Source organism: Xiphophorus couchianus, chromosome 6 (genome assembly GCF_001444195.1).
Source record: "Xiphophorus couchianus chromosome 6, X_couchianus-1.0, whole genome shotgun sequence".
Lineage (NCBI taxonomy): Eukaryota > Metazoa > Chordata > Actinopteri > Cyprinodontiformes > Poeciliidae > Xiphophorus > Xiphophorus couchianus.
Genome location: NC_040233.1, coordinates 8,483,692 through 8,510,884, shown reverse-complemented (window position 1 = coordinate 8,510,884; position 27,193 = coordinate 8,483,692). Strand labels below are relative to the sequence as shown.

At 41.1% G+C, this 27,193-nt stretch overlaps 2 protein-coding genes across 3 annotated transcripts; one reads left to right on the top strand and one right to left on the bottom strand.

Moving 5' to 3' along the window:
- Positions 1-452: 452 nt before the first annotated feature.
- On the bottom strand, positions 453-11,186 carry trim110 (tripartite motif containing 110). Of its 2 annotated transcripts, none has more exons than XM_028019543.1 (8): positions 10,498-11,186; positions 9,451-9,978; positions 7,894-7,989; positions 6,064-6,297; positions 3,532-3,554; positions 3,237-3,382; positions 1,818-2,089; positions 453-924 (listed from the first exon to the last, which is right to left on the bottom strand). In XM_028019543.1, the coding sequence occupies exons 2-8, from the start codon at positions 9,937-9,939 to the stop codon at positions 655-657; spliced, it is 1,530 nt and encodes a 509-aa protein (XP_027875344.1). In that variant the 5' UTR covers positions 9,940-9,978; positions 10,498-11,186; the 3' UTR covers positions 453-654. The 2 variants fall into 2 exon arrangements, with proteins under 2 accessions (XP_027875344.1, XP_027875345.1); XM_028019544.1 differs by having other exon boundaries at positions 10,679-11,186.
- A 3,050-nt stretch (positions 11,187-14,236) lies between these two features.
- On the top strand, positions 14,237-26,397 carry sall2 (spalt-like transcription factor 2). Its single transcript, XM_028020814.1, has 3 exons — positions 14,237-14,699; positions 19,809-23,602; positions 24,610-26,397. Exons 2-3 carry the CDS (start codon positions 20,120-20,122, stop codon positions 24,892-24,894), a joined length of 3,768 nt encoding a protein of 1,255 aa, XP_027876615.1. The 5' UTR covers positions 14,237-14,699; positions 19,809-20,119; the 3' UTR covers positions 24,895-26,397.
- Positions 26,398-27,193: the final 796 nt, after the last annotated feature.

Genomic DNA, 27,193 nt, shown 5'->3' with positions numbered 1-27,193 from the left:
AAGACTTGGAAGTGAGACATCTTTAATCCTTTTGGTTGAAATTCACACATGCAGCAGCCTTCACAAGGATTTGCCCCCCTGCTAAGGATGTGGGAAAATGTGTTGCGTTAAAAGTCAAAAATAATTTACTTTTCTTAATTTGAGTTACACCAAAAGACTTTATGTCGCCATGCGCTCTCACTAGGTTTTCAGGGTTTTTGGGGGAGAAATCGGCCCATGGCATTATAAATCCTCTACCGTGCTTGAATTTTCTTTAAAGCAATATTTTATAGGATGTGCTGACTCAAAAATTGTGTGATTTTGTCAAAGTAAAAATTCTCCAATGAGAACTTTCTCTCTTTGAATAGGTGTTCTCAAATCCAAGGATTTATTTTACATAAATTTTCAATGAAATGAGAAAGTATCCTACTAATAAGACCTAAATAATAAAAAATGGATAAGAATACTTTAAATGTGCTTTAAAACAGACCTCTCTCTTTATTTTAATGAGCGTCAGGTTTCTGTGTTCACATTTCACATAGTTAGAAAGCATTTCTGAAGCAGGCGACCATGTTGATGCGCCATCAACGCACTTTTAGGAGGAGAATGCCGTTACGGCCAGTCAGGAAGAAGGCGTGGCTCACGGCAAAAGTCCCTGTCTCGTCGATCTCCTGCTCACACTTTAACGACAGAGATGCGGCTCTTGAGCTCAGCTTTATAGAGTCCGAAGCCCAAACACACAGGCTGGGTGAAGCTGGTGGAGAAAGTGTGGAGGTGGATCAGGGTGTTGGAAGGTCCCACTTCGGAGAAGGTGATGGTCCCGGAGCTGTAGTCCACGGCAACTGCGACTCGATTGCCGACCATTTGGTACGTAAGCCGTGTCTTCCTGCGGTTGTGCCAGGCAGACAGCTTTTTGTCGTGCTGCTGCGTCAGGCTCCATGACACCTGGGAATACAGTAGCAATGCTTTAACCAAAGACTCAAAACAAGGACAAAATAGCAAAAAAAAAAAAAAAATTTGCAGTCCAAACAGAAACAACATGTTGTTTATGATGAGCAGCAACACTGTTCTCAGACAAACGACTCAACGACGAATCATCAACGCAACCAAGTAAACATTCAGGACTTTGTTGTTTCTATTACTGGACAGAAACTCTGAAAGACGTCTCAGTATTTTACATTTCAAGACGTGTGAAAAGCAAATTTGCCTTCTAAACGCATTTCTGACTTTATTTAAAATGAACACGGCAACAGGAGATTCAAGTTGATCTGTGGTCCTTTCAGAACAGATCAAGAGAGGTAGAAGGTGGTAAATCAGCTAAATCTACGCCCGTAGTAGGTAGTAACGCCTAAAAGGAAAACCAGTAGTCAATATTTCAAAGTCCTGTTGAATCAAGTAAGCCTTGAGTGCTGGCTCTGGTGACCTATATTTTAGGTTGCATAGATTTATTTCACCCTTCAGATTTATTTTATTTTATTTTTTTCTACCAACATGACAAGTTGTGTAATTTCATGAGTACAGGTCCCTTTCAATAAACTTCCATAAACTTTTCCAGAAGGAGCGTCTTGGCGCCGTCAATCAATTTACTGTACGTGCTGCTTTCCTGCAACTTGCAGGAAAACTGTTTATCCACTGTTATTGGTGGCCATGCTAATTAGCTTTAGCATTCATGGCAGGCTACATTGTGGGCAACCAGCTGTAGCTCAGCAGAGAGACATGATGGTGATTGACAGCGCTGAGACCCGCCTCCTGGCTCTGATTAGTTGTGTCTGATTGAGCAGTGCATGTGTTCAGGTGACAGCAGGTCCACAGAGAGAAAAACGTGGCGACAGTTTTACCTTGTTGTTTCCAAAAGCATTCCCTTCCTTCCCCTTCCGTCCAATGCTCCGATAGCAGATGGCGACATCCCAGAATCCCTCAGCCTCCAGCTCCCAGTAGTGTGTCCCAGAAGAGAAGGTCTGGACGGTGAGGACCTGTGGCCAGTGGTCAAACCGCTCGGGGTGAGCGGCGCAGGGCAGTCGGCTCTTTACACGCGCGACTGAACGCAGGTCGTCAGAAATGCTCAGCAGAGGATGGGCAGAGTTTGTGTCCAGGGACAGAGGGCTGGTTACTGCAGGGAGAGAGTCCAATGCTTAAGGTGTTTACTTTTTACTGCACTTATCAGTGATCTGAAACCTAACAAGAAATCCAGACTTGTATTCAACAGTGAATCGTTTCCTGGTCGTTTAATTTAAACACTTCCTCTAACACTTGTTTGCCCTTAAAGATCTCACTGTGGACCTTGCAACGGGTTGTCCCGGAAAACCGCCAACGTTTTTAATCCAATACCCCAAAGCAAAAATCGAAGGCAACCAATCAACCGCAGAAATCACTTTATTTGCACATAGCGTCTACCTGTGCGTAATGTGATCTTAATTTAAATTCATATATTCTGTGAAGGCCTTCCTCCATTAAGTTACAATTTCATGCAACTTAATTTGGATCTGGGAAGAGCAAAGTTGTATTTCTTACATACGTCAAGAGAATGATTTCAAAATGCACAGCCGCTGAATATACCTGGAGTTTGCTATTCAAAAAGCTGTGCTGTGTTTTTCTCTCTAAAATTGGATGAACTATCTTTTATGTTTGTTATATTTTTTGTGGATAGTGACGAAGTCGGGACATATCTTCACAACCAAGGTGTAAAATCTGGACCTGATGCCATCAGGCCCAGAGGATGAATATGGCTCAGGTTGCTAACCTGTGCTTCTACTTGACTTACTGTCTTTGGATCCACTCAGTCAAATTTCAAAGAAATATACCTCCAAAACAATGCATACCCCTGAGCATGTTCCTCTGAACATGCTCATCCTCTGGCATGTTCAGAGGATGAGCATGCCACACTTCTCAGATTGTGTATTTGTAAAAAAAAAAAAAAAAAAAAAGTTTGAGAAACAGAAATATTTTTCCTTCTACTTCACTATTATGCAATACTTTGAAATGGTCTATTGCATAAAATACAAATAAATACATTGTTGCTGTGCTTAACCATGTGTAAAAAAAAAAAAAAAAAGAAAAAGTAAATAAATCAAGGGATATGAATAATTTTTCATGACAGAATTTTCCCTAAAAAGATCATGTCTGGGGATAAGTTTGTAAAATTTAGTAGATATGTGTTAGAAAAATGCAAATATTTCCCTAAAGTCAAACTACTTCCTAATAGATAAGTAATGTTGCTGGTCTTTGAGGCCGATGGGTGAAACTAACGAGCCACTCACAGAGCTCCCTCTTGAGCTCGCTGAGGCAGCGGAGGGTGGACGTGATGAACTCTCGATATTTGCCCTCTACGTCTTCCAGGATGTGCTTCCTGTCCACACAGATGGGCTCAGGGAGGAAAAGTGGGCAGTTCAGGTCTGCTAGCAATCTGCAACACACCACATGGTGCAGAATAAGAAAATCCACTCATAATTATTACATCTTACATTTTTATAGCAAGCCGATCTAGATTTTTCATGTCATCCCAAGCATGCTTAACAGAAAAATAACAAAAAAACATCCTTCGTTTGGACTTACTTTGTGTCGTCTGATTGAAACGCCTGCAAAGGAAAAGGACAGTAGAAAGAAACGTGACACATTACATTCCCAGAATGAATTACAAGGATTCATGTGAATCTGCTCTGAAAAAAATGAAAAAAAACCTTCAAGGTCACGTTTTATTTGTTCATTTGCATGAAGCATGTTTCTGTCTCTTCTCTTTTTTTCATTAAATGAAACAGTCATAAAGACAGCATACTACATTTTCAGCAAGAATATTTGAGAAATGGCAAAAGCTCTCAGATTCAGTAAGAATCTATAAGGCCTTATCAGTCTCTGACATTATGATAAAATAATCATTTTTCCAGTCGGCTTCGCAGCATTTCTTAATTCACTAGTTTGTGTCTCTTGATGTGTTAGAGGAGCATCTCAATTGGACTGCAGCGCTGACCTCCACAGGAGCACTGGAGCATGTCGATTCTTCTGTTTTACAGCAAATTACGATTCCAGGACGTTACAATTATCAGTTAATCAGCTGCATTTGTACTCAACCCACAAAGGGGCATGAAAGAAGGAGGAGTGCACATGTTTTTTTTTAACACCACTTCTGTATATTTTGGGTTCATTTTTATTATTTTAAAAGCTAAAGCACAAACATAAATTTCACTTCAGGACATACATTATTTTTTTTAGCTGTATTTACCTAATTTTAAGAAAAGGTCAAGCCCATGAGCAGACTCAGATGAACACAAAAAGTTTTATAAACAAGTTTAATTTGGCTGGACATTCTCTTAAAGGTTCTTCTACATTTACTGAATAATTTTAGGCTTGACTATAATCATTAAGCTCTGATATCCAAACCTTTCTAGATAAAAAGTTTTGAAGTTTTTCTTTTTTTTTTACTTCTTCGACTGACTCTTCTTTGCAAACTATGGCTTTAGTTAAAAGTGACATCCATGTGAGATGGTTAAACTGGCATAGTGTTGACCCTGTGCGTCTCGATTCTGAACTTTAAATAGAGGATGGTTCTGGAAAGTCAAAGTCAAAGAGTGTGTGAATGTATGCAGTCAGGTTTCTTGCCACTTCTTTTAGTTTTTTACAATTTCCCTCCAACAGATTTGTAGAAAAAGTTACACTTTATATCAGAGATACCTTATGTCTTGCCAGGGCTGTGTAAATGATTTATATCCACTGGATGTGGATAGGCTGAGCCTTGTGGAGGAGCATTCACTGTCAATATTTCACCAGCTGAGCGGATGCAGGTAAGGGCTATTCTGTACTCTTTCCGTTGCCTCCGATCATTTAAATCTGGCGCTGTATATATCTTGGCCGATGAAGTCAGAAGGAAGTACGCACAAAGGATCCAAAATGTGTGTATTTTTCACTGATTGCTGGGAGTTGATCAAACAGAAGCTCGGAAGCTTGGAGTGGGGTTTGTTTTTTATGGCTGTCTCTTTTTAAACCCATCGTAAACGCAGTGAGTCACTACTCGCGTCTTCTTCTCCTCTTCATCCCCCTCTCTCGTCATCACTAATTACGATGCCCCGGCTTCTCCGGGGACGGCATCGAAGCATGTCTTGCATTTCAACTTGAGCCTGAAGAATTCACAATTTTCCTCTGAGCATCAAGCTAACATGCAGAATTTGGAGGTGTGCACACCTCCTCTTCCAAACAGAGTCAAAATGCAAATCCAAGGCAGCCAAACATTTATTATTATGACGAGTGAGGATTGTTCGCTTCAGCGGTTTGGTAACATTACTCTGGCTTCAGCTGGAGAAGCGGCAGGAAGCCAGGTATGGTAGCTACATGGCTAATAAATTGTTTGGCGGTCTGCCGGGCCGGTGTGGTTGTGACAATATTGTATTTTTGCCAGGCGGCCAGTGTTCCTACTCCTGATTCAGATTCTGATGCGGCCGATCCCTACTCCAGGTTGCGCCAAAGACTTTATGCATCCACCACGACCTCCATACTGAAATTTTGAGAGTGCAGAAAACAGAACAGCTCTTGCATCATACAATTCCCTGCAAACCAAAATTAAATGAGTAACCATGCAATAGAGGGGTAAAATTGGATCCATACAAGTGTTACAAGATTGATAATTTAGCCTCAGATTCCGTCTTGAGATTTTGCTTTATTTTTGCGCTGTGGTTCCTCAACTCTTTCTCAAAAAAGATTTCGTTTTGATTTCCTCTCAAATGATATATTTTTTGCAATTTGTTCATCGAGCAAAAATGCCCACAAAACATGTTAGTGTGTTATTAAAGTATTTTGCAGATACCTATAAACTTTGCCCAAATGCTATTCTGGGTAAATAATTCAAAAGAAAAACAACAAAAACACCTACAAGTCAGAAGTTTGATGATACATCAAACTTAAAGAAAAAGTACCGGTATTACAGACAATGGCTCTGTATTTACTTGGCATTGGCTCAATACCAAATTATGCAGCATCACCCATCTCTCCCATTTAATGTTTTCAAGTGGTTTTACTTGTGTTTTTGAATGTAAAGATCTTATGCCATGCCGTTAAGCCGATTCCCACTGTTGCACCGAGTAGCTGGGAGAGTCTTACCCAGATGAGCAGGAAAGGGTCCGTCTCTGCCAGCAGCAGGTTCAGGTAGCGATGAATATGAACCGTCTGGCTCATGTCGTCTCTCACTTTGGCGCAGTCTTGGTGCACACGCTCTACGATCTGCTGCCTTTCCCTCTTGGTGATCTCCTTCAGAGCCACCACCAGCTTCTTCACCTGGGCCTGCAGATCCGTGTCCAGCAGCTCCACCTGGCCTTCGTCCCGCGTCAGGGAGTCCTGGAGGAGGTCAGTTGTGTGATTTTTGGCACATTTTGACACGTGGAAATAATGATTCTGTGAAATTCTAGAAGTACAACCGATTTACTTAAACTGAAGAAACGAGATTTTATTTGTGCATTTCTAAGATGTAACTAAAAAAAAAAATAATTACAATTTATGGTGCGGAATAAATGAAAACACCCCCACAGTTACTCCAAATTGAACTGGCGAAAAAACATGGCAGAATCTATCAAATCAGATGAGACCGGTGTCAAACGTTTGTACGTTCTTTCTGCTGTTTTGCGCAACCAAAAGTTTAATTTGTGCCGCTATCGCTTTAAAGATTTTAATAAACGTTTCCAAAGATCAAGAAAGGTCAAGCAGTCCCCTCACTTTTACGAACTCAAACACAATCTGTGACAATCAACTCTGCTACGTTTGCGCTGATAAAAGTTTCGCTTGTGCTGCTTTTGTTTTGAAGATATTAATTCCAGTTTAAAGGTCAAAAGGTCAACCAAACTTTACCAAAATTAAACAAAATTGGTGTCAAATCTTTGTGCCATATTTGTATGGCAAACATTTTTGTTTGTGCCGATATCATTTTAAGGAAAAGGTTTCCAGAGGTTATCAAAGGTCAACCGTCTGGAGACCTGAACAGAGGTTGTGTCCTATTCATATGTGAATAATTTTATTTATCCCATGGGGGCAACTTCAAGGCACAGGAGTAGTACAAGTAGACTATAAAAAGTAATTAATTAGTCGTAAATGAAAAGAGTTCATAAAAATCACAGTTGCTGAACGTGTGTAATAAATATTGTCATAAACAGCATCCCAGGAGAAGAAACCTCATACCAACTGTAAAGCACAGAGGTGGAGGTATCATGTTTGGGAATACCTTTATGCAACAGGAGCATACTAGCTCACAATCACAGTGTCCACCATCAATTTTGCAGGGTAGCAGGAAAATATGAGAGTTTCTGTAAGAATATAAACCACGGCTGAACCAGAACTGGATTCTGCAAGATGACAGCGAGCCAAAGCTTCCCGGCAAATCCACCAAGAACTGAGAATTAAGAAATGGCAAGTGCTGGGCTGAGTCAAAGCTGAGATCTTTATCCTTTTGGGATGTTGTGGTGTGACTTGAAACAGGCTGTAGATGTAAAAAAACTCCTCAAACATCTCACGACTGAAAGTAAAGAGAGGAGAAAAGTTTCTCCGCACCCGACGTCAGAGACTGGCACATGGCTACCAGACAAACTTCTCAAAGAAGCTATTATAGTCAAAAGAAGTGAGATTATTCAAGGTAAGGGTGCACTAACGTTTTGCTTAGCTAGAAGACATAATTTTTGTTTCACTTTTTTCTCAGATAAGCATATCATGCTTTTTGCTTGTAATTTAAGTGCAATCAAGCTTTCTTTTTCAAAGACTAGTCGTCAATGTTTGTTGATGGCGAATGAAATATGGTGTCCTATTTTATTCACGCGACTTTGCATTTAACATGTTTGAATAAATTGGGTAATCACAGACGCTGATCACCTTTTGTGACTCCTCAAATGGATTAGCCTTATAAGGTTTGGAATAACTTAAACTGATAAGACCAAAGTCCTTACTTACCGCCATCGCAGAGTCGATGTTTTCATGGTCTTTGAGAGCTTTCTCCCCATCTTTTAGCTTCTGTTCTGCTTTGATGAGGAGAGTCTGTAAGATGACCTGTAAAATCAAGATACTATTAGAGCAACCTTACCCTGACCTGACAAAATCCAGCAAAAACATGAATAACCCTTGGACGTTTTCTAAAAAAAATGTTCTCAATGCAGTTTTACTTGGATATTATATAATAAACAATGCATTTGTATTCAGATTCTTTGAGTCAATACTTTCTTAAACCACTTTTTACTGCAGTTGCACCTTCAAATCTGTGCCAGAAGTGCAATGTAACACCAGCTTTGTTTATTCTTCTTTGCAACTGCATGGGCAGTCCCAGTTTTTGAATGTGCTTCGATCTGAACAAAGTGTTTAGAATCCTCACAAAGGTAATCTTAAAATCTCTGCCAAGAGAAAGTCACCCATATAATGCAATAACTCCCATTTTCCTGTGTGCAATGTTTTGGTTTGCCACATAAAATCCCAGAAATACTGTACACGTTGAAGGTTGAGGCTGTAGCATGAAAAGGTTTAGGACGTTTAAAGGGGCAGTGTTGAGTAAAATCTTCTTTTTTGATATTTACATCATGTTATGATGGGATTCCCTCATCAAAAACATACCTGGAGTGTCTTATTGATTCTCTGATGTATGTTTGAGCAATCCTTGAACCAAGCGCCGCCTTTTCCCCTCCATTACAATAAAATATTCTGTTCTATTCTTCCATGCGTTGCCGCAGTTTCCAATCTGAGCTTCTGCATTACAGAGCTGCTCCACCACTCGGCTCCTTCAGACTAGCTAGCGGTAATTAGCAGACACCTGGTGGAACTGCGCATCCGCTGAGCTCATTATATGAACTATTTCTCAGTTCAGTGCGCTGACTAATGTTTGTGAGTCAGCTTAATAGAGTTGAATTGATGACGTGCTGAAGGCGGAGCGCTGGAAACAGCAGGAATTTCTTAAAGAGACAGAGGCCCAATTTAAGTTGCGTCGAATTTCTTTTAAGTCAGCAGTCTGCAGCTGCACTCCTGGAGGGAGAGACTTGTGCAACTTTTAGACATGTCCCTTGGTCCCTCACTAGTGTGAGGTTAAGCTTTAAAAAGCTAATATTGGAACCGGGCTGACGAGGAGAGACATCTAAACGTTGCTGAACATCGGGTTGCAGTTTGTGACCCCCGTATTATGTTTGATAAATACAACATTTTTATAACTGAAGGTGAGATAATTATTGGATTCTGCAATAAAAAGATACTATCATCTCACATAGGGGCAGTGTTGGGTAAACTTTTTTTTTTTTTACCCCATCGCAGGCAGGGGTAAAGCATGAGATGTGGCCTTCATGGTTCCTGTTGACCTTTGCTGAATGTCTTCCTCCTCTCTCATAACCCACTTTCCTGACTGACCACTCTCAAATAAAGGCCACTAGAGCCGGGAATAACCTTGAAAGAAAGAGAAAAGACGCTATGCGACTGGAAAACGCATAAAACTGCCCCTTTAATAGTTCTGTACGGCCCTGTCACCCAGCTCACCTTCAGGTCCTCCTCCACCTGTCTCAGCGGCTTCACCTTGTGCAGCGCGTGCGCCCCCTCCAGCAGGCAGTCCCCGCAGACGTACACCCTCTCGTCCACGCAGTAGTAGCGGAATACCTCCGCGTGTGCCGGACACCTTCGCTGGGACAAGTCCCCCAGCGGCTCCACCAGCAGGTGGGAGCTGAACGCCGGCCTCTCCAGATGGGGCTGAAGGTGGTCGGCACAGAGCGACACCTCACACCTCAAGCAGGTCTTTACGGCCATCGGGGGCCGACTGTCCTCCGCCTGGAGAGGGCAGCAGTCGCACAGGACTTCGCCGTGCTCCTCCTGACACTGGGGGCAGGTGAAGCGACCTTTCCCTTCCCCCTGAGCGCTCCAGGCCTCACGGATGCAGGCGGGGCAGAAGCTGTGGCCACAAGGTAGAGGGTGGGCCTGGCTGAAGCTGTCTCGGCAAACGGAGCAGGTGAGCTCTTCGTCCAAAGACGCCATGGAGCTCAGAAGGTGATGATGCCTAATGAGAGCTATGAGCTAAAAGATTGGCCCGAAACAGAGCAGAGCAGACAAGTGACTTGGAAGACAATCAGTGAAGCAGAAAATAAATTTAAAAACAGCTTTTCTCTTTGAGGCTCAAATAAAGGAATATCTGCACCGGTTACATGTTCGTGCTTCATGTAACAGCATTAGAGGGACAAGAGGGAAGCCTTTGATTAGTGCCAACTGTTCACTCAAACCAGTAATCCTGTCTACTGGGATTTTGCCTCCTCCGTTCTAAGATTAGATCACTGCCCAGTAAATAAACTAAATCACCATAAAAATAGATGGAAGGATGACACAATAACAGAAAGATAAAATGATCTAAAGTGAATAAACCTAAACATAAATCTGCTCTAACTTGCGAACGGACAACCTTAACTTGGCATTACAATAAAACCAATGCACCAAAGAGGTCAGTGAAAAACAAACATATAACAGCAGATGGAGACAAAACCAAAACTGTTTGTTTGTTTGTTTTTATCTAAGCAAACCTGAATTGAGTAAAACACTAACCTCAAATGAACATTAACTCATTAAGCTGCTGCAGTGGAAAGATCAGGAGATCATCCTCGACACCTCGTCCTGATTTCTTCTACTTGTTCCCTATAGATCGTCTTTTGTTTTAACTCCCGTATCCCCATCTGAGCTTCTTAATTATCAATGAGAAAAACAAACCACAAAACACGTTCCTTACTTGCTGGTGTTACTGGACTACTGCCATCAGCCGAAGGCAGCTGGTATGTTGACTAATCCCAACTGATTCAAGGCAGATGGAGAGGTCACCTGACCCTGAGATGGGAGGAGGTGAAGGGTCGTCATTAGGTAAGATTAAAGGCAAACAGATATGCTGTTTGTGGAGGAGTTTTTCCCTCTGATTTCAATTAATTCTGGTTATAATTTTGATTTTGCCTTGCAAAAGCACTCATAGCGCTTTAAGACTTTTTTGTCTTTTTTTACGTCACAGCTCCAAACCGTCATGTATTTTAATGTGATGGAGCAACGTAAACTAGTGGAGCTAAATAAAAGTCAGTCCTGCTATTTTAAGACTTGAGACTGGAAGGAGTTTCACTTTCTAGTGGAGCAAAATCCCTAAACATGCAACCAGAGATGCAACAGACTGGTTTAGATTGAAGTAAGTTCATCTTTTAGAATGGCTCAGTTGAAGATTAGGCCTAAAACTAAATGAGAATCTGTGGAAAAGTTGAAAATTGCTGTTTGCAGCTGATCTGTGTCAATCCTGAATGAGCTTGAATTGCTTTTGCAAAGAAAAAGGAGCAAGAGTTTAATCTTTCAGACGTGCAAAGCCAGACCAGAGTCCAACCGGACCTAAATCCAACTTGACAGTATCCTTCCAGTCTGATGTGTTTTACAAAGTATGTACATGCAAAAGCTGGTAGATGCAGTTAAATTTTTCATACACTATAAAAAGGTGCACAACGTTTTGTTTCTCTCAGAATGACAGAAAATCAGATTAAACTTTTTCAGTTCTTTTATATTCATGTTATTTGCAAAATGCCAATTTTTTTTTTTTGATTTTTCATTGCTTACTTCAAAATCAAACACACTAAGATGTACCTCTGAGCAATTAGCACAAAAACCTAGATAATTCCAAGACTTTATGATATTTAAGTGAAAAGGAGGCATACTTTAAGTCAAACACACTGTTTCTGTTTGAGACATCGTGGAAAGTCAAGAAATCTGCAAGAAAGCAGTTGTAATTGCATCAAAAGGTAGTTCAGAGAGGCTAAATAGAAATGCACACAATTCTTTATATTTTTTATATGTAAAAAAAAAAAAGGGAAAACCTTGCATATTTTCTTTGATTTCCTGGCTGTGTGCAACGTTGTGTTTGTCATTTACATCCCTTAGACAAAAGATTGAGGATTGCCGTAATAATATAAAATGACACAAAAAGATAAAGGCAGGATATAACATTTTTTTACGTTACGCTTAAAAAAAATAAAAATCCCTCCTCAGGGCTCATCATACATCCAATCCATTTGTACCCAAAAAGCTCCGTACTATTATAAGACCCTTTTTCTACTTTGAGAAAATAATTGCACAGGCATTATTTAGGCTTGCTAAAAAAAATGTCCTTCACACAGTTCTTTTATAACAAAAAGTACAAACTCAGAGAAGGCTCAGTTTAATAAGATAGGTGTTTAAAGGTGCTCAAACTCCTAAGGCTGGAAAACGGCTCCGCAAAGCAAGGAAGGCTGAATCAGAGAGACTTTGTGGTGGAAAAAAATAGCTCTTGATTACCAGAACAAACCAAGTTTTCAAGATGTAACGAGGAGAAAACATTGCACGGCTTCCTAACCACACAACCCTGTCCATTTCTCTCTGAGAGAGAAAGCTCTCTCTACATGTTGGCTTATATATGTTTCCACTTTCTCATCTTGTGGTTTGTTCACATGCAGCTTTGCAAACAGAAGTCAAGCTGTCCTGTTTATGTTTGGGCTCCTCAACTTATTTATGAAAGTTTGGTATCTCTCTGGACAATCTCATAGCAATGAATGCTACCTTTAATTAGAAATTGTGAATAAAATGGCCTCTTAACCCTTCCTAGATATGCTTCCTGCAACATTCTCTTTTTGGGGGAGGGGGGAGGAGAACGATTATTGCAGATCTGTTCAATCAATCAATCAATCAAATTTTATTTGTATAGCACATTTCAGCAGTGAGGCATTTCAAAGTGCTTTACATCATATCAAACACAGAAACACAATGCAAGATAGAATCAACAATCAAAACACGACATTAATTCAGGTTCCATCAATAAATTTGTAATTGATTACGTTTCAAATACAATCCTAAACAGGTGGGATTTTAGTCTGGATTTAAAGGAAGTCAGTGTTTCACTTCTGTTGTCACTTCTTCACCTGGATGTTCCTGAGCGGAAACAGACAGAACTTCTCATTTTCACAGAGGTGCTCACACTTTTTGTCCTCATTGCAGTTGCTTACTTTCTTAATTCCTGTTGGATCAACAAAGGCAGACGTAATCTATCATGTACTGCTTGTGCATTTAAATAAGTAATGAGGTAGTTTAGCATTTCATGTGCTACTCTTTGTCTGAGTTTTCATCTCTCCAGTCTAAACAACCAGCTAAGATCTACTCAATTCTGTATATTAGGAACATTGTAGAATTTATGATGAATTAAAATGTGTGGGTCTGAGTTTTTGAAGCTGTAATCCAGCTCTTTGCAACAGGTCTGTAATGTTTGTCCCACAGCGCCACCTCGTGGATATAACGAGCTCCAGCACCTGGTTACTTCTCTACGTCATGAGATGCCATTCACAAACTAAGTAAAGAATGAAAACTGCCGATGTCTTTCCACTGTTTTTTTTCAAAGGAGAGAAAAGAAAACGTGCCTCAGTTTTTTGTCTTTAGGTAAAGATCTGAAAAGTGTGGTGTGCCCTTATATTTAATCACCCTCATCAGAATTGTTTCCATGACTGCTCTGCATTTAGTACCATGCATCTTTCTTTTTAAAAATTTTCTACAACATTGTTTTTACAACATGTTGTACAACATTTCATTAACCTTTTAAAATAAGAGATGCACCAGCTTATAGCAACAACAACAAAAAAGCAATTTTCCCCCTGCAAGTGTGATTTTTATTTTTCCACATAAGAGATTTTCCAGAGGTGACTAAAACAATCAAACAAAATCTATATACATTGACTGATGTATGTTTGTGCAACTGCAATATTTGGAGCACAGTTAGAAACCAAATTTGCTTAATTTTGTAAATGTGGTGCGGCTAGTTGACCTTTGATGACCTCTGGAAACAATTATCATTACCGTCATTAAAATCATAGTGGCACAAACGCAAAACAATTACTGCACGAATGTAGCACAGACTAAATTTGGCTTAATTTGAAGAAGGTGACTTCACCCGGCTCCTAAAACCTCAGTTGATATTAACACACTGTTTTGTTTTGGTCTATCAATTGAAACTCCATTAAAATACATTGAGAGCCTATGTGTTTGAACCCACTTTGGCTTTAAATTGTTGACTAAACATTAAATATGCAACATGTGAATTGTGTGTGTGAGTCAGAAGAGGATAATGGAGGTCTGTAAAGCAAATTTGCTTAAAATATGTTGACTATTTACTTCGACTGTGAGCTAGTGGAGCTGGTAAGCTGCTTCTCTGCATGGAAGACAGGGTCGTTAATTATACCAGACACTAGGCCGGGATAACCGGACAGACAGGTAGGCAGGCAGACAGACAGACAGACAGACAGAGTACCGCAGCAAATGCAGACAGGCAGGCCGGACAAGAACAGGCCCCCCGACAAATACAAAGAGAGGAGGAAGAGCAGCGCCAACCAAATCAATCCTCCCCCCCCTTCAATGTTCACTCCCCGTTATTCCTCATCCTGCAAACACATCCTGGCAGAACATACCCCTTTGTTTTGAGAGTTAAATGCAATTTACGACAGGCATAAATAATTGAAGGGAGGGAGGGAAAGAAAAAAAAAATGCAGCTGTCCGACTGCGCATCCCCGGGACTGAACAGGGAAATGCTGCGCAAGTGTCCCGGCTGAAAGACGGAGCCGATCAAAACCCCGGAGCTCCGGAGCGTTTCTTCCCTCCCTCCCTTCCTGCTCCTCACCGCTCCTGTCATTCCACAACATCGGCGCCAAAAAGAGGGGGCTTTAAGAAAAAAAAAAGCAAACAATAAAAAAATCATCGCTTCCAACACGGTAAGTGATATTTCTGTTATATTTAAGAGGATTGAGGCAGAGACAAGCGGTTAGCGGGGGGAATGCACATCCGGGACAACGTTGTTTTTTTGTTTTTTTTTTCCGGAGGAGTCATAACATTTTATGAATCATAACTTGCTATGATGGGGGGAGCGCGCCTGGCGTGCAACAGGTCGCCGTACAGTAGCGGGAGCGCGCATCTTTCACAGTGTTATAGACGCTGATTTCCAAACGTAGGTGGCACGAAAAAAAGGGGGGGAGGGGAGAAAAAAAACGCCCAACCACCGGGTAGAAGCGGAAAAAAGAGGCACCGAGTACTACCGAAGCCTTTTGTGCCTAAAATGCGATTAAATCTACTCTTGTAAATGTTTTTACAGCTCGTCTATTATATAAGTTCACTGCATTAATTCATAAATATAACCGTGACATGCAGCTGTGGTGTATTGTAATGTCTTTTTTGTACATTATTCACCTTTTTCTTGGAATAGGAAGCAGACTTAAGGCCCCCCCCAAAAAATTATGAACTAAACTACATCCATGTGTCTCACTGTTAACCGTAGTTTCCCGCTGGAACTGAAAGATTATCTGCGACACGCTAAAACGCATTTTTAACACGTCCCATGTGTGCGATTCATTCAAACCTTACATCACAACAGTTGTGCGTTTTATTATTCCACCCAAGCCTTCAGAGAGACAGAAAGGACTGGAGGGGGGCTGGAGGTGGGGCTTCCACAGAAGGTAGGGTGGGGAGGGCGCCAGGCACTAAAATGTTGGGGGGGGGGGGTTTGCCTCCTCTTTCTGGTTGTCCATTTTCCACCGCTACCTTTCACCTTCACCCCACGTGATAAACAGTCTGGTTGTGGGTAAGAAAAGGGAGCATTGTGCCTCCAGTCAGCGGCATTATGTGTTGGAGGATCTGTGTGAGAGGGTGATGTGCACTCAGCTGTGCTCCCCTAACGCCATTGTTGCACATTCCTCCCCAGTTCAGCTGCTCCGGATCACAAAGAGGCCTGCTTTGAATCCCATTGGAGACAGATTACCGCGGAAATTTTGGTTGCACTTTAAATTAAATGAGTGCGACCTTACTACAATTGGAAAAGATGAATTTGAAGGTAATGCCCTCAGAGGAATGCTGGGTTTGTGTTGTTAGGAGAAAGGTTTGGTAGCTTCAATACAAATATTGGGTCAAAAAAAAAAAAGTAACACAGTTTTTTGTGGGGCTAGAGGGGGCACTAAAAGGAACCTCCTAATTCGCCATTTTGAACTTCACACTGACCTGACTGGATTTCACTGAAACTTTTTCACAAAATGGGCACTGATCAGACACAACGATAAGATCCCTGACAGGTAGATAACACAGATTGTCTCTTTCTTACCACGTTACTGCAGGATTGGGCGATTAGTTTTTTCCTAATGTCCATGTCAGTAGAAACAACATGTTCAGAACAGAAACAGCAAGTTCAGCTTTTTATGTGTCACTAGATACAGTACTTAGTCTGATCATGTTCGTTCAAGCAGTAATACTCAAGTTTATCTCCACAAACAAAACATCTTCCCCTTTGACTAGGCCTGTCACAATTACAAATTTTGCTGGATGATAAATTGCCCCAGAATTATTGCGATAAATGATAATATTGTTGTCGTGAGACCATTTTCAAATAATATAATGGTGATGGCATAAAAACGCAAGAACATTCTCAAAGACCAATAAACTTTACATTTTAATGAACATTTAATTCTGGAACTTGACGACATTTTAAATATCCAAAATAAATAACAGAAATAAACAAAATGAATGACGAAGACTCTGTAAACAAAATTGTCCTTCAGAAAAGGAACTTGTTGAGACCAGCTGCCCCACTAGACTGAAGACTTTCAGAAAGACTTACAGATTTTTGCATGAAATGGAAATTTACATTTCATGCAAAAGGAAATTATTGCAATTAATTTATTATGCAATATCGCGACAGGCCTATCTTCCACTTGAGTACATATATTTTTAGGAGTAAGAGATGTACCATATAAGGAAGAAAGACTGTGAAATTATTATTTGGTCTTCATCTGTGTGGGTTTCTACTGCATGGTGAATCCATTCAGTAGGTATGCAAAGTGTGTATTCGTACTGTAAATATCAACCAACAAACATTGCATTCCAAATTGTCCTTTACAATACGAATAACGCACTATTACGATTGTGATACATTGCGAAGTCCTTGAGCTAATTGCTATTGTAGCCATCAAAACACACAAATGAAAGCTTCAAATTAAAAGCAGCATAATCAAATTGCAAAATTACCAGTTTGTGGATTTTAAGTGTCAGATTTTCCATTGACTACAAGCCAGGCAGGGCCAACTAAGCCAGATGTGGCTCAATGGCCTTAAGAAGAGCAGGCCTGTCTTTGTGTGTAGGATGCATTTGACAGCAAGTGAACATTATGTCCTCAAAGTGGATGTTTTAGAAACAAGAAAAATGGGCAAGCATGAAGATCTGAGATAGTTTGAAAGGGGCCAAATGGTGATGGCAAGAACACTAGAGAATCTGCAAAGCTGTAGGGACAGGAAGTACGTCTCTGTCCAGAGAGCTGAGTGCTCTTGACACATGGCTCTGACTTTATTGTCATCTGTTTCCTCATATTTTATCCTTACTTGGTAAATATGAATGTTTCACGTGTTAATAAATCATTAATGGTTTTATGTGAAGCCTTACACTTACACAATCCTATGAATTTGTTCTCATTTCAATGCTTTTGATCATGACCCATCACTACAAGCTGCAGCTCTTATACGGCTTTTGCCAAATACATCAGTCTTCCACACAAAAAGATCATCATTGCAAGGAAGCTTGATTTTAATAATTGTAATCCCTTACTAAGGCCATAGAGGGATGAAGTTGAGCTCTGGTGTATAAAGGTCCACCAAAGAGAGACATAGAGCCCTCGTCTCAAAGGACCTGGAGTTCACTCTCTATTTGAATGCAAAGCAGTGGATGAACAAGTGAGTTCATCTGTGTGTGTGCAGAAAGAGGAGGGCCAGCCAGGAGTTTTGACAAAAGGGACACTTGTTCAGAGAAACCACCTCTCTAGTATGGGTTTCTTTTCCTCTTAACTACAATCCCACCAATGTGGTCGAACATTAAGTCCAGTTTCTTCAAATCGTCATATATCTCAGTGTGATTAATGGCTCTGTGGTTTGCCTTCTTCATTTAACACAAGGTATTCCCAATGTGTTATGTTTCAACCACAAACGTCCTTGCATTCTATTGAGATTTTATGTCACAGATTTATACAAAGTAGTGCATAATTGTTTTGTGGAAAGTAATATAATCTAAAAAGTGTGACGTGAATAAAATCCAATGGAGCCAGCACCTTTAGCACATTATCATGATGTGGGATTGTTTTTGTTCTACAGTTATAAGGAATATAGTCAAGACCACCTAACCCATGACCAAGACTAGACCAAGACCAGCGCCCCGCACTACATGACACAATAAAATGTGAAATATGATCAAAATTGCCAATCAAATTGATCTGAAGATTCACATTCCCATAAAAACACCTAGATATTAAATACTTAGAGCTGAAATAAATTTAACCAATATTAAAAGGCTTATCTAAAAAGATAATGCCCGGGGCATTTGACGAAAAAAGTTAAGACGTAGTCCAAACCGTCTGTGAAAGCGAAGCGCTGCTGCTGAATTAGCTGTCGCCATCGGATTTCTTATGATTTATGCAGCGCAATTCTATTACTGATGATTAGACAGACATCTTCTGCCGCTCAAAGAAAACCACTGCGCATGTCTCAGAGCGCCGTGGGAGAGGGTGAAGTGAGGGGGGAGTAACGGAAACACGTAATTGGTAAGTCACGTTATTGCTTGGATTTTAATTGGTGCGTTTTGCATGCAGTGAAAACAAAGATGTTAACAAATAAACTGGACAGTATGCTGTAAGTTTAGTGATATTTCCACAGTTGCGGTCTTGGCTGGTCTTGAAACCAAGTCTTGAGACTTGGTTTGAGACCAAGACCGGTCTCGAGTACTCCAACACTGAACCAATCAGAGTTAAATGGAAGATGAGTGGAGCTAAATACTGCACAATCCTGCAAAATAAACCCTGTAGAGACTGTAAAAGACCCCAAAATACTGCCAGAGTCACAATGAAATAGTTTAGAAATATATCCAGGTATGAAATAGCCCAACGTTCTGAAATCAATGTTCATCCAGTCTGACTGAGCTTGAACTATTTTGCAAAGATGTTTGGACAAAACGTCACTGTGAAAATGTGCGAAAAGTTTTAAGGAACCTGAATACGTTGTAAGATATAACAGTCATGTTTATAGCCTAACCGCAAGCACAGAAAGTCACTAACTTTGACATGATTTCAGCAATGCCTCCCTCATTCTGTTTCGCTCACTATCCATTCTGCTTTGTTTACATACACAATTTAAAATGTATGTTTACATACATTCACTTTTTTCCTTTATCAAAGGAAAAAAGTGAATGTATGTGTCTGATTGACCACTTTAGTTCCAAAGATGGAGTCCACACTGCGTCTTAAACTATACTCTTTTAATTAGCTTAAAAGAGTGCATGCAACCCTGCTTTCTCTGCTTGCCTCTGAACAATATCAGGAATGCATTCGGTATTCAGCCGTGACCTCACCCTTAGCACAGCACTGGACTACCAGGGCTCTTAAAGAACTGAAGGCGAAAGAGACAGGGATGAATGAAAGAATGCATTACAACTTCATGTTTTAACGGGGCAGGATGTCTAGTGGTATAAAAGTCCGTTGTTTTTCTCTATGTTGCCCTGGAAACAAAGTAGGCTCCTCGATGGAAGGGCACAGCTGTGGTTTTTTGTGTGCAGGTTTGTGCTCAGCCTGCATAATGTTTGCTTTTGTGAGTGTAGATGGGGGTAAAGAGACAGCCTTTGATAAAGGAAAAAAAAAAAAGATCGGGAAAATGAAACAATCAAAACACCAAAAAATAAAGGTAGATTTTAAACTGGTGGAAATAAAGCCAAAAGGTAAACCTTATTGATATATTACAAATGTGTATTTTGCTTAAAGGTTGCTTCTCTTTCCTAAATTTAGATTTTTTTTTAACCCTCTCCAGATCACAACCTGCCAGTGAAGTAAATTTCCTTTACAATCATCACGGATTCTCTCTTATGCTCCCCATCTTCTCAAAACTCCCATCTGCCCCTTGCTCTTTGTGCATACTTTGAAGACTTTCAGATCCCCTGCTACCCACACGGGCTCCATTAACACCCTCCTTGCCAGGACAGCCATCCAAAGATTTACCAAACACTTTTTCCTATTATTTTCCATACAGATCTTTCTATCACCAAATATCTACCTTTCCTTTGACTCTGCCTGAATCCTGATTCTCTAGTGCTACTTGGCCACTGTTCCCAGAGTGCACACATGGCCTCTCCCAAGTTGGGCTTGTCAGCCACAACCACCACTTCCTCTTCCTCCTCATCATCCTCAGCCTCACTAGGCCCTCCACCACACCCTGGAAGCCCCAGTCGGGTACCTGAGGGTCCTCCAAGTCCTGTAACTCCCACCCCAAGCCCTGGATTAACATCTGCTTCAGCAACACCTGTAAGGACCCAATTGAGCATCGCTCTGATCCTAGAGGAGCTCCGGGTGCTGCAGCAACGGCAGATCCACCAGATGCAGATCACTGAGGAGATCTGTAGACAGGTGTTACGCCTGGGTGGGGACTCCTACACCATAGATACACCATCCCAGCATATCCTCCCCCCTTTGCCTCAACTCTGTCTGGAAGGTAACAAAAATACATCCGGCTCCATAACCCAGCCAGAAGCACCGCAACCCACTACTTCTTTGGCTCCTCTCTTATCATGTTTGTCTTCCTTGCACCCCTCTCAAACAGCCAACAAAACCACACAGCCAAGCACGTCACTGTCTCAGATCTTACAACCTCATAAATCACAGTTTGAAGGAACAGGAAAGACTGGTCAGTCATGGGAAACCTCCCAATGCTCTTCTTCATTCACAACTTCCTCTGCAGGTGTCTCTGTGCCTTCTTCCACCTATGCTTTAGCTCTATCCTTAGCGCTACCCAATCGCTACCTACATGAGAAATCTTCCAATACTACATCAGCAGGTGGGCAGAGTGATTTGTCCTTTTTAAGCTCATCCCTTACCACACCTCAGTCTATAAACCCAAACTCACAGTTGCAAGCTGCCTCTGTCGGCAGCGACTCATCCGCATCAAGTTCCAACACTGCTAGCCGTCTCCAGCATGTATGTCGCTTTTGTGGAAAAGTGTTCAGCAGTGATTCTGCTCTGCAGATACATCTCCGTTCACACACAGGAGAACGGCCCTATCAGTGTCCCGTGTGCTTCAGTCGTTTCACAACACGAGGCAATCTGAAGGTGCACTTCCTTCGTCACCGCGAACAAAATCCAGAGCTTTCACTTTCACTCCTGCCACCATCTTTATTTGGATTAGCCTTAGGAGCCAGTGGGGGATCAGATATTGGACAAATCACTGATAGTTCTGGGAGTACCAGTGGGATGAATATAGCACAAAAAAAGCGAAAAAGTAGGGTGGAGGATGAAACATGTGGAGACAACTTGACAATCAGTGGTAACAGTAGTGGCATTTCTATGGGGACCTCAGGTGAGTCAGCTCCATCCACTTTGCCCCTACCACCTAGTGTGGACCTAGCTTTGATTTCACATTCTCTCCTGCAGCTTAATAGGGCTGCTGCTGCTGCTAGTGCTTCCTCTATCCCAACCTCTTCATCCTCCACCTCTTCTTTGGCGACCTCCCTTCTCTCAAACCCTTCTCTGTCTTCATCGTCTACCATAGCTGGGTTATTCAAAGGTGTCAAACAGCAGCGCTTTGATGAAAACACTCCACCTTATACACCTCTACTATCTCCTGCTGCTTATTCCCAACTAGCTCACCTACCAAAGCTCCTTTTCTCACCTGCTTCAACTTCTTCATCTACCCAAGCTGCCCACTCACCCCTCTACAGCCATCCATCACTGAGCTTACTACGCACCCAGCTACCTTCTATTGCAGGATCTCAACCACATGCCTCTTCCAGTCATTCGCAGCTTTCTTTTCCTATTTCATCCCTTCCCAAAAATCCTAGTTCACCCACTACCACCATTCAGTCCTTTCTGCCCACATCCATAGCAACTGCTACTCCCACATCTGAAACCTCTAAGTTGCAGAGACTAGTCGAGAAGCTAGAGAAGTCCCCTTCACTGTCCTGCACTCCCTGGTTTTCCTCCTCTACTCCAACATCCATGTTGGAGATTTTGTCAAGCCCCACCACTTCATCTGCTGGGAGTTCATCAAACACCCGCTTCACAAATGCAGGTAGCTCCATGACCAATGTAGTTGCATCTCCATCATCAAACATCACCGCATCAGTTTCCCAATTCACCCGTGAGATGGTTGTTGCTCTTAGAATGAGTGGCAATGAAGGAAATACCATGACGGGTGGTGTGCTACCATCACCAAATGCCGCTGGTTCAACCCATAACTTGACAACCAATCAGTGTGGGGTGTGCCTTCGGGTGTTGAGTTGTCCTAGAGCACTGCGGCTGCACCAGGCCACACACCTTGGAGAACGTCCGTTTCCATGTAAAATATGTGGGCGCTCCTTCTCTACCAAAGGCAGCCTGCGGTCACATCTTGCTACTCATCATGCCCGGCCACCCAATGTCCAAAACTCTTGCCCGTTGTGCCAGCGTAAGTTTACCAATGCTCTTGTTCTTCAGCACCACATACGCATGCACCTTGGTGGACAGTTGCCCTCAGATGGCTCAGAGGATTCTGAACAGAAGATCTCATCTGAATCTAATCCCAGTTCCTTGCCACAATGTTTTTCCCAGTCCACTGATCAAGTCCCCCCTTCAAGCAAAACACCTCCTCATGCCAGCCCCGTAAAGAGCCCAGAACCAAACTCACAGTTCCAAACTCAAACTCTTGGTTCAGCTCCTGTCTCTTCAAGCAAAAAACCAGCTGAGAAAAATATTGGTAATTCCCCACCCTCCAGCCCAAATCAAATCCCCCCGGCTGACCTCAGCCCTGACCCAGCTATGGACTCTAACACACAAAGCCCACCACGCAGCTCTGAAGATCCTCCTGTCCTTTGTGTCAGTGCACCACTAAAGGTCTCCCAAAAGTCAGACTCAGCTTTGCCTCCTAATGAAGATGACAAAGTCCAACATCAGGAATCTATTGACATGTTCATTCCAACATCTAACCCCTCACCACTTCTCTTTAGTGATAACAAAACTACAGAGTCACCCCCTTCAATGATGATGGACCCCACAAAGATGAAAGAATCACCTAACATTGATGCTTTCCTTGATTCCAAACCAAACCCAGAGGACTTACAAAGCACACCTGTTTCTGATGCTCCTTATGATTACACTAGTTCAACCTCTAACCTTATGTCAACTGAAGATGTTTGTGATGCTGGCACAAAGGCAACTTTGGGATCGCACTCAGACGCCGCAAGGCCACAATCACCAGAACCCATGGAGGAAGACAAAGGCCGATCTCCTACAAATGCACCACCAAAACAAGAGCAAGTAACTGTGCCTGAGAAAGACCTCAAAATGACACCCATGGTGGAGAATGCAGACCCCATATTTGCTGAAGTAAGGGAGGGATTGCACAAGCAAGCCACATCTGTCAGAGAGACAGGCCAAAGCTTTCTCTTTGGTTCATATGGGAGGGAAGACCAGGCGGATGCAAGTAAAATGAGTGGACTGGTTTCAAACGAAGCTCTGGAAGCTTCACTGCCCATTAGCCTTGCTCCAACCCTCCCATCTCCAATGTGCCGTCCTGAAAAGAAAACTTACTGCTGTGCCGAGTGTGGAAAAGAGTACGCCAGTCGCAGTGGATTAAAGGTAAAAAAAATATTTTCTGGTGTAAATTGTGTATCTGTACACACAGTTTGATGTAATTACTGTGAAACTGTTTTTCAGCATAAAATAGTTCTATATCTGTATAAGTCAGCAATAGAAATGGGTTCAAGTAAAAATGTCAATGTAAGCTACATTGACATTTGAGGAAGATCCTACTAAAGTATAGCACACCATAAACTAAAAGGGCCCAGGTCTTATGGTAATTGAAATCTTTAATAGATTCTACTTTATATTACCTGACAATGGTGTTATTTATTAGTCATACTAGAGGTTTTTCAATTACAAGAAATCTATAGCCAGGAACAGTATGAAATCTGTTTTATGTGAACTTCAGGCATTGAAAGCATGGAAATTACTTGTATTTCCAATTTTTTTTCCTTTAGACGTTTGTCTAAAAGTTGCCTCCTTCTTTCCGCCTTCCTTTCCTAGCTTTCTTTCTTTCTCCTGTCTTTCTGAATCCATTGTGTTCTTTCTTTGAGAATAGAAAAACTTTTTCTGTGTCAATTGGTGACAGAAATTCTTCTTTGACAATGGCTCCATCAACAGGCATTCTCACATAATTACACAGATCCCTCAATAAACACAAATAAAAACCACATACCAGTTGTAGAAAGAGGAATGTTTAAAACTACTTCAGCTTTCTGTACTTACTTCTGTCATATCTTATGTCCTGTCTTCCTTCTTTATATTTCATTCACTGTGTCCTGCCTTCCATACTTGTGTTGTTCCTTGTGCCTGTCTTTACTTCCTTCCCCACTTCCTTTCCTTGTGTCTGTATTTATTCATCTATTCTTTTCTTCCTTGTGCATTTCATAACTTCCTTATTCACTTTATCCCTTGTGTCTTCTACTCCTCTCTTCATTTATCTCCTAAGTCATTCCCAACTTACTGCCTTTAAGTCAGCCAGTCTTTGTTTTTGAAAGGGGGGTAAGAGAGCAAACAGTTCACTGGAGTGAGAACTACAGTATGTTATCCATGTTCCTTCCCAGGGACACATGAAGCACCATGGGGGTGCAGCCAAACCATCACGTCCACCGGCCAGGAGCAGTCGCTCCTCCTCCGACCAGATTCCTTCGTCTACATCGTCTGTGTCCTTAAACATTCCAGCCACCAGGAGCTCAGGGGGCTTCTGGAACCAGTATCAAGCCTTCCTCAACACCAGTACTCAGTCAGCAGATGACCAGAAGACTGTGGGTCAAGGTGAAAATAAATCAGCACAGAAGAATACTGGAACCTCAGAGGAAGCTGGGGAAGAACCAGATAAAGATTCATAACTCAAGTCAGACTGTTTGGCTAGAAAATGTTTTTGGTATTTCATTTTATTGTTTGTCCTTAAGCACAACTCTATTGCCCTTCACAAAGTATCGCTTCCACAACACATTTGAGACAGTTTGATAGTCAGTGTAATATGTTCATATGTAAAGTTTGTGAGCCAACCATCTTGGCTGTCTTGTGTTACAAAAGAGGCAGTAGTCCAATTATTTCTGGGTTTGCCAGCAATTGTCTCAAAGCCTTGAATTATGTGATTCATAGTACTAATCATGAACATACAAGAAGACTCTGTTCTAGCATCTTCATGAGTTACTGAAAAGTACTCAAAAAGAGCAAGTTTGCCCATTTTTACGTTGTTTTTGAAACACTTTGTGACTGTTGCGCCATGTGTTATAGCACATCCATATGGCACCAAAGAAGGTTCAGTATAACCAAAATGAACTGTTTTGGTAATGCTTAGGTGTTGTTTTTTGTTTTGCCTCCTCACCATTTTACCAAACTTTTTTTGAGCTACCAGAAGGACATTTCTTACCCATGATACATCAGGTTGTACCCACCTTTCTGTATTGAATTTTCCATAATTGTCTGTCATTTCTTCATGCTCTACTGTAGGGAAATGTGCTTATTTGAATCCAGTACATTTGTTTTATTATCTTACAGCAGGACGTTACTCACAGTTATTGGGGTTCAGAACTCATCTGTCATCTCATCTGTCTCAGAATCAAAAGGTCCGAACAAGATCACTGACCCAGTCAACGTAACTACTGCGCAAAACTAAATCTTATGAAAACAACATGCAGTTGAATTTCAGTTTAAAGAGCAATTTATCGTTATTACTTGCTAAAAATGTCTGACTACCGAGAGAAATAAAGCAGCGTTACTACATGCGTTCAAATTAGTTCTACGTGTACAAAATAGAAATAGGAAGAAACAAAAGAAGTTCATATTGATACAATTTGGTGAAGGGAATGGTAAAAAAGAAACAAAATGAAGAATTTGCTTTGTAAGAGAATATAAAGGCAATACAATGCAGTGCTATTGGAATAAGAAGTCTTTTGCTCCTATTTTTTGTTACTTTTCTTGTGGGGAGGGGAGCACTGGTTCATGTCTTCTAGTCTATTTTTTCTACTGTATCGTCCTATTGAAACAAAAGCACATGTGCTGTTGTTGTGAGCCCAGCGTGGGCGCGGTCTGTCCTGTGATTTTAGCCCTTCAGCTTGGGGAATGTTATTGTTACTGTTGCTGTATGAACCATGAGTGAGATCTGTAACACATTTAAAGCTACTAAACTTACTAAACCTACATGTTTATAAGTATATATATTAAAATATATGTCAGTTTGTTGTCAGCTGTGCTTTATGTAACCCCTGTATTAAAAAAATATTCACTTTGGGAAGAAAAAAAGTTCACTACTTTATTAGTGGTTTTTAACACTACAGAAATCCTTGTAATGAGTTGATTGATGTATTATATTTTCCTTAAGCACGGACACGAAGGATTGGAAATACTGTGTGCTTGCCACTATATGAACGGTTGCTATCACTACAATATGTAAACCATCCCTGCTTCCTTGAGTCACAGTGATGTTTTGTCCTATTCTTTATGTGCACATATGTTTGAATTAAAAAAAAAAAATTATATATTCCCCAAAAGTATGACCAAAAATTCACACTGTTTGGTCATCAAGGTAAGTATGTAAAAAGAGAAAAAGTTAGGTAGTGAGAATAACAGGAAAGCTTTTATTCAATGAAGTTTCTCATTAATATTGGCCTTCTTGTATACTCAACCTGCACTGCATGTGGCTCTTTGACACCCTCACGTTGTCCATTATAATTTTGGATGGAGACATAGAGCTGAGCAGGTTTTTATATATATATATATAAATTTGAATAAAAAGCAATCTTATTTTTGTTGTTGCAGAAATACCATTTTGTTTTTGCCACTAGATTGCAAACCACAGGCTTTTCTTCAATATCCTAAAACAAAGCATTTTTCATTCCATAAAGTTCAAGCGCTTGTTTTGTTTTAATCTAATTAACTACAATTTTGTCAATAAATTAACACAAAACGTTGTTTATCGCAAATCTTTGATTGAAGTTAACATACATTAAAACACAAAACAGATCGATGTACAGTTTCATGTAGTTAACAGCAGCTCAGCATTTTAACAGCTCAAGCCAGGAACTTTGTAGATGTTTGGTGGATCTGACAATTATAAAAGTAGGATGTTCACTATTCTGCGCTCCAGAATAGGAGTACAACTCTGGTTCTTTAATGTTACGTGAAACACATTTTACATAG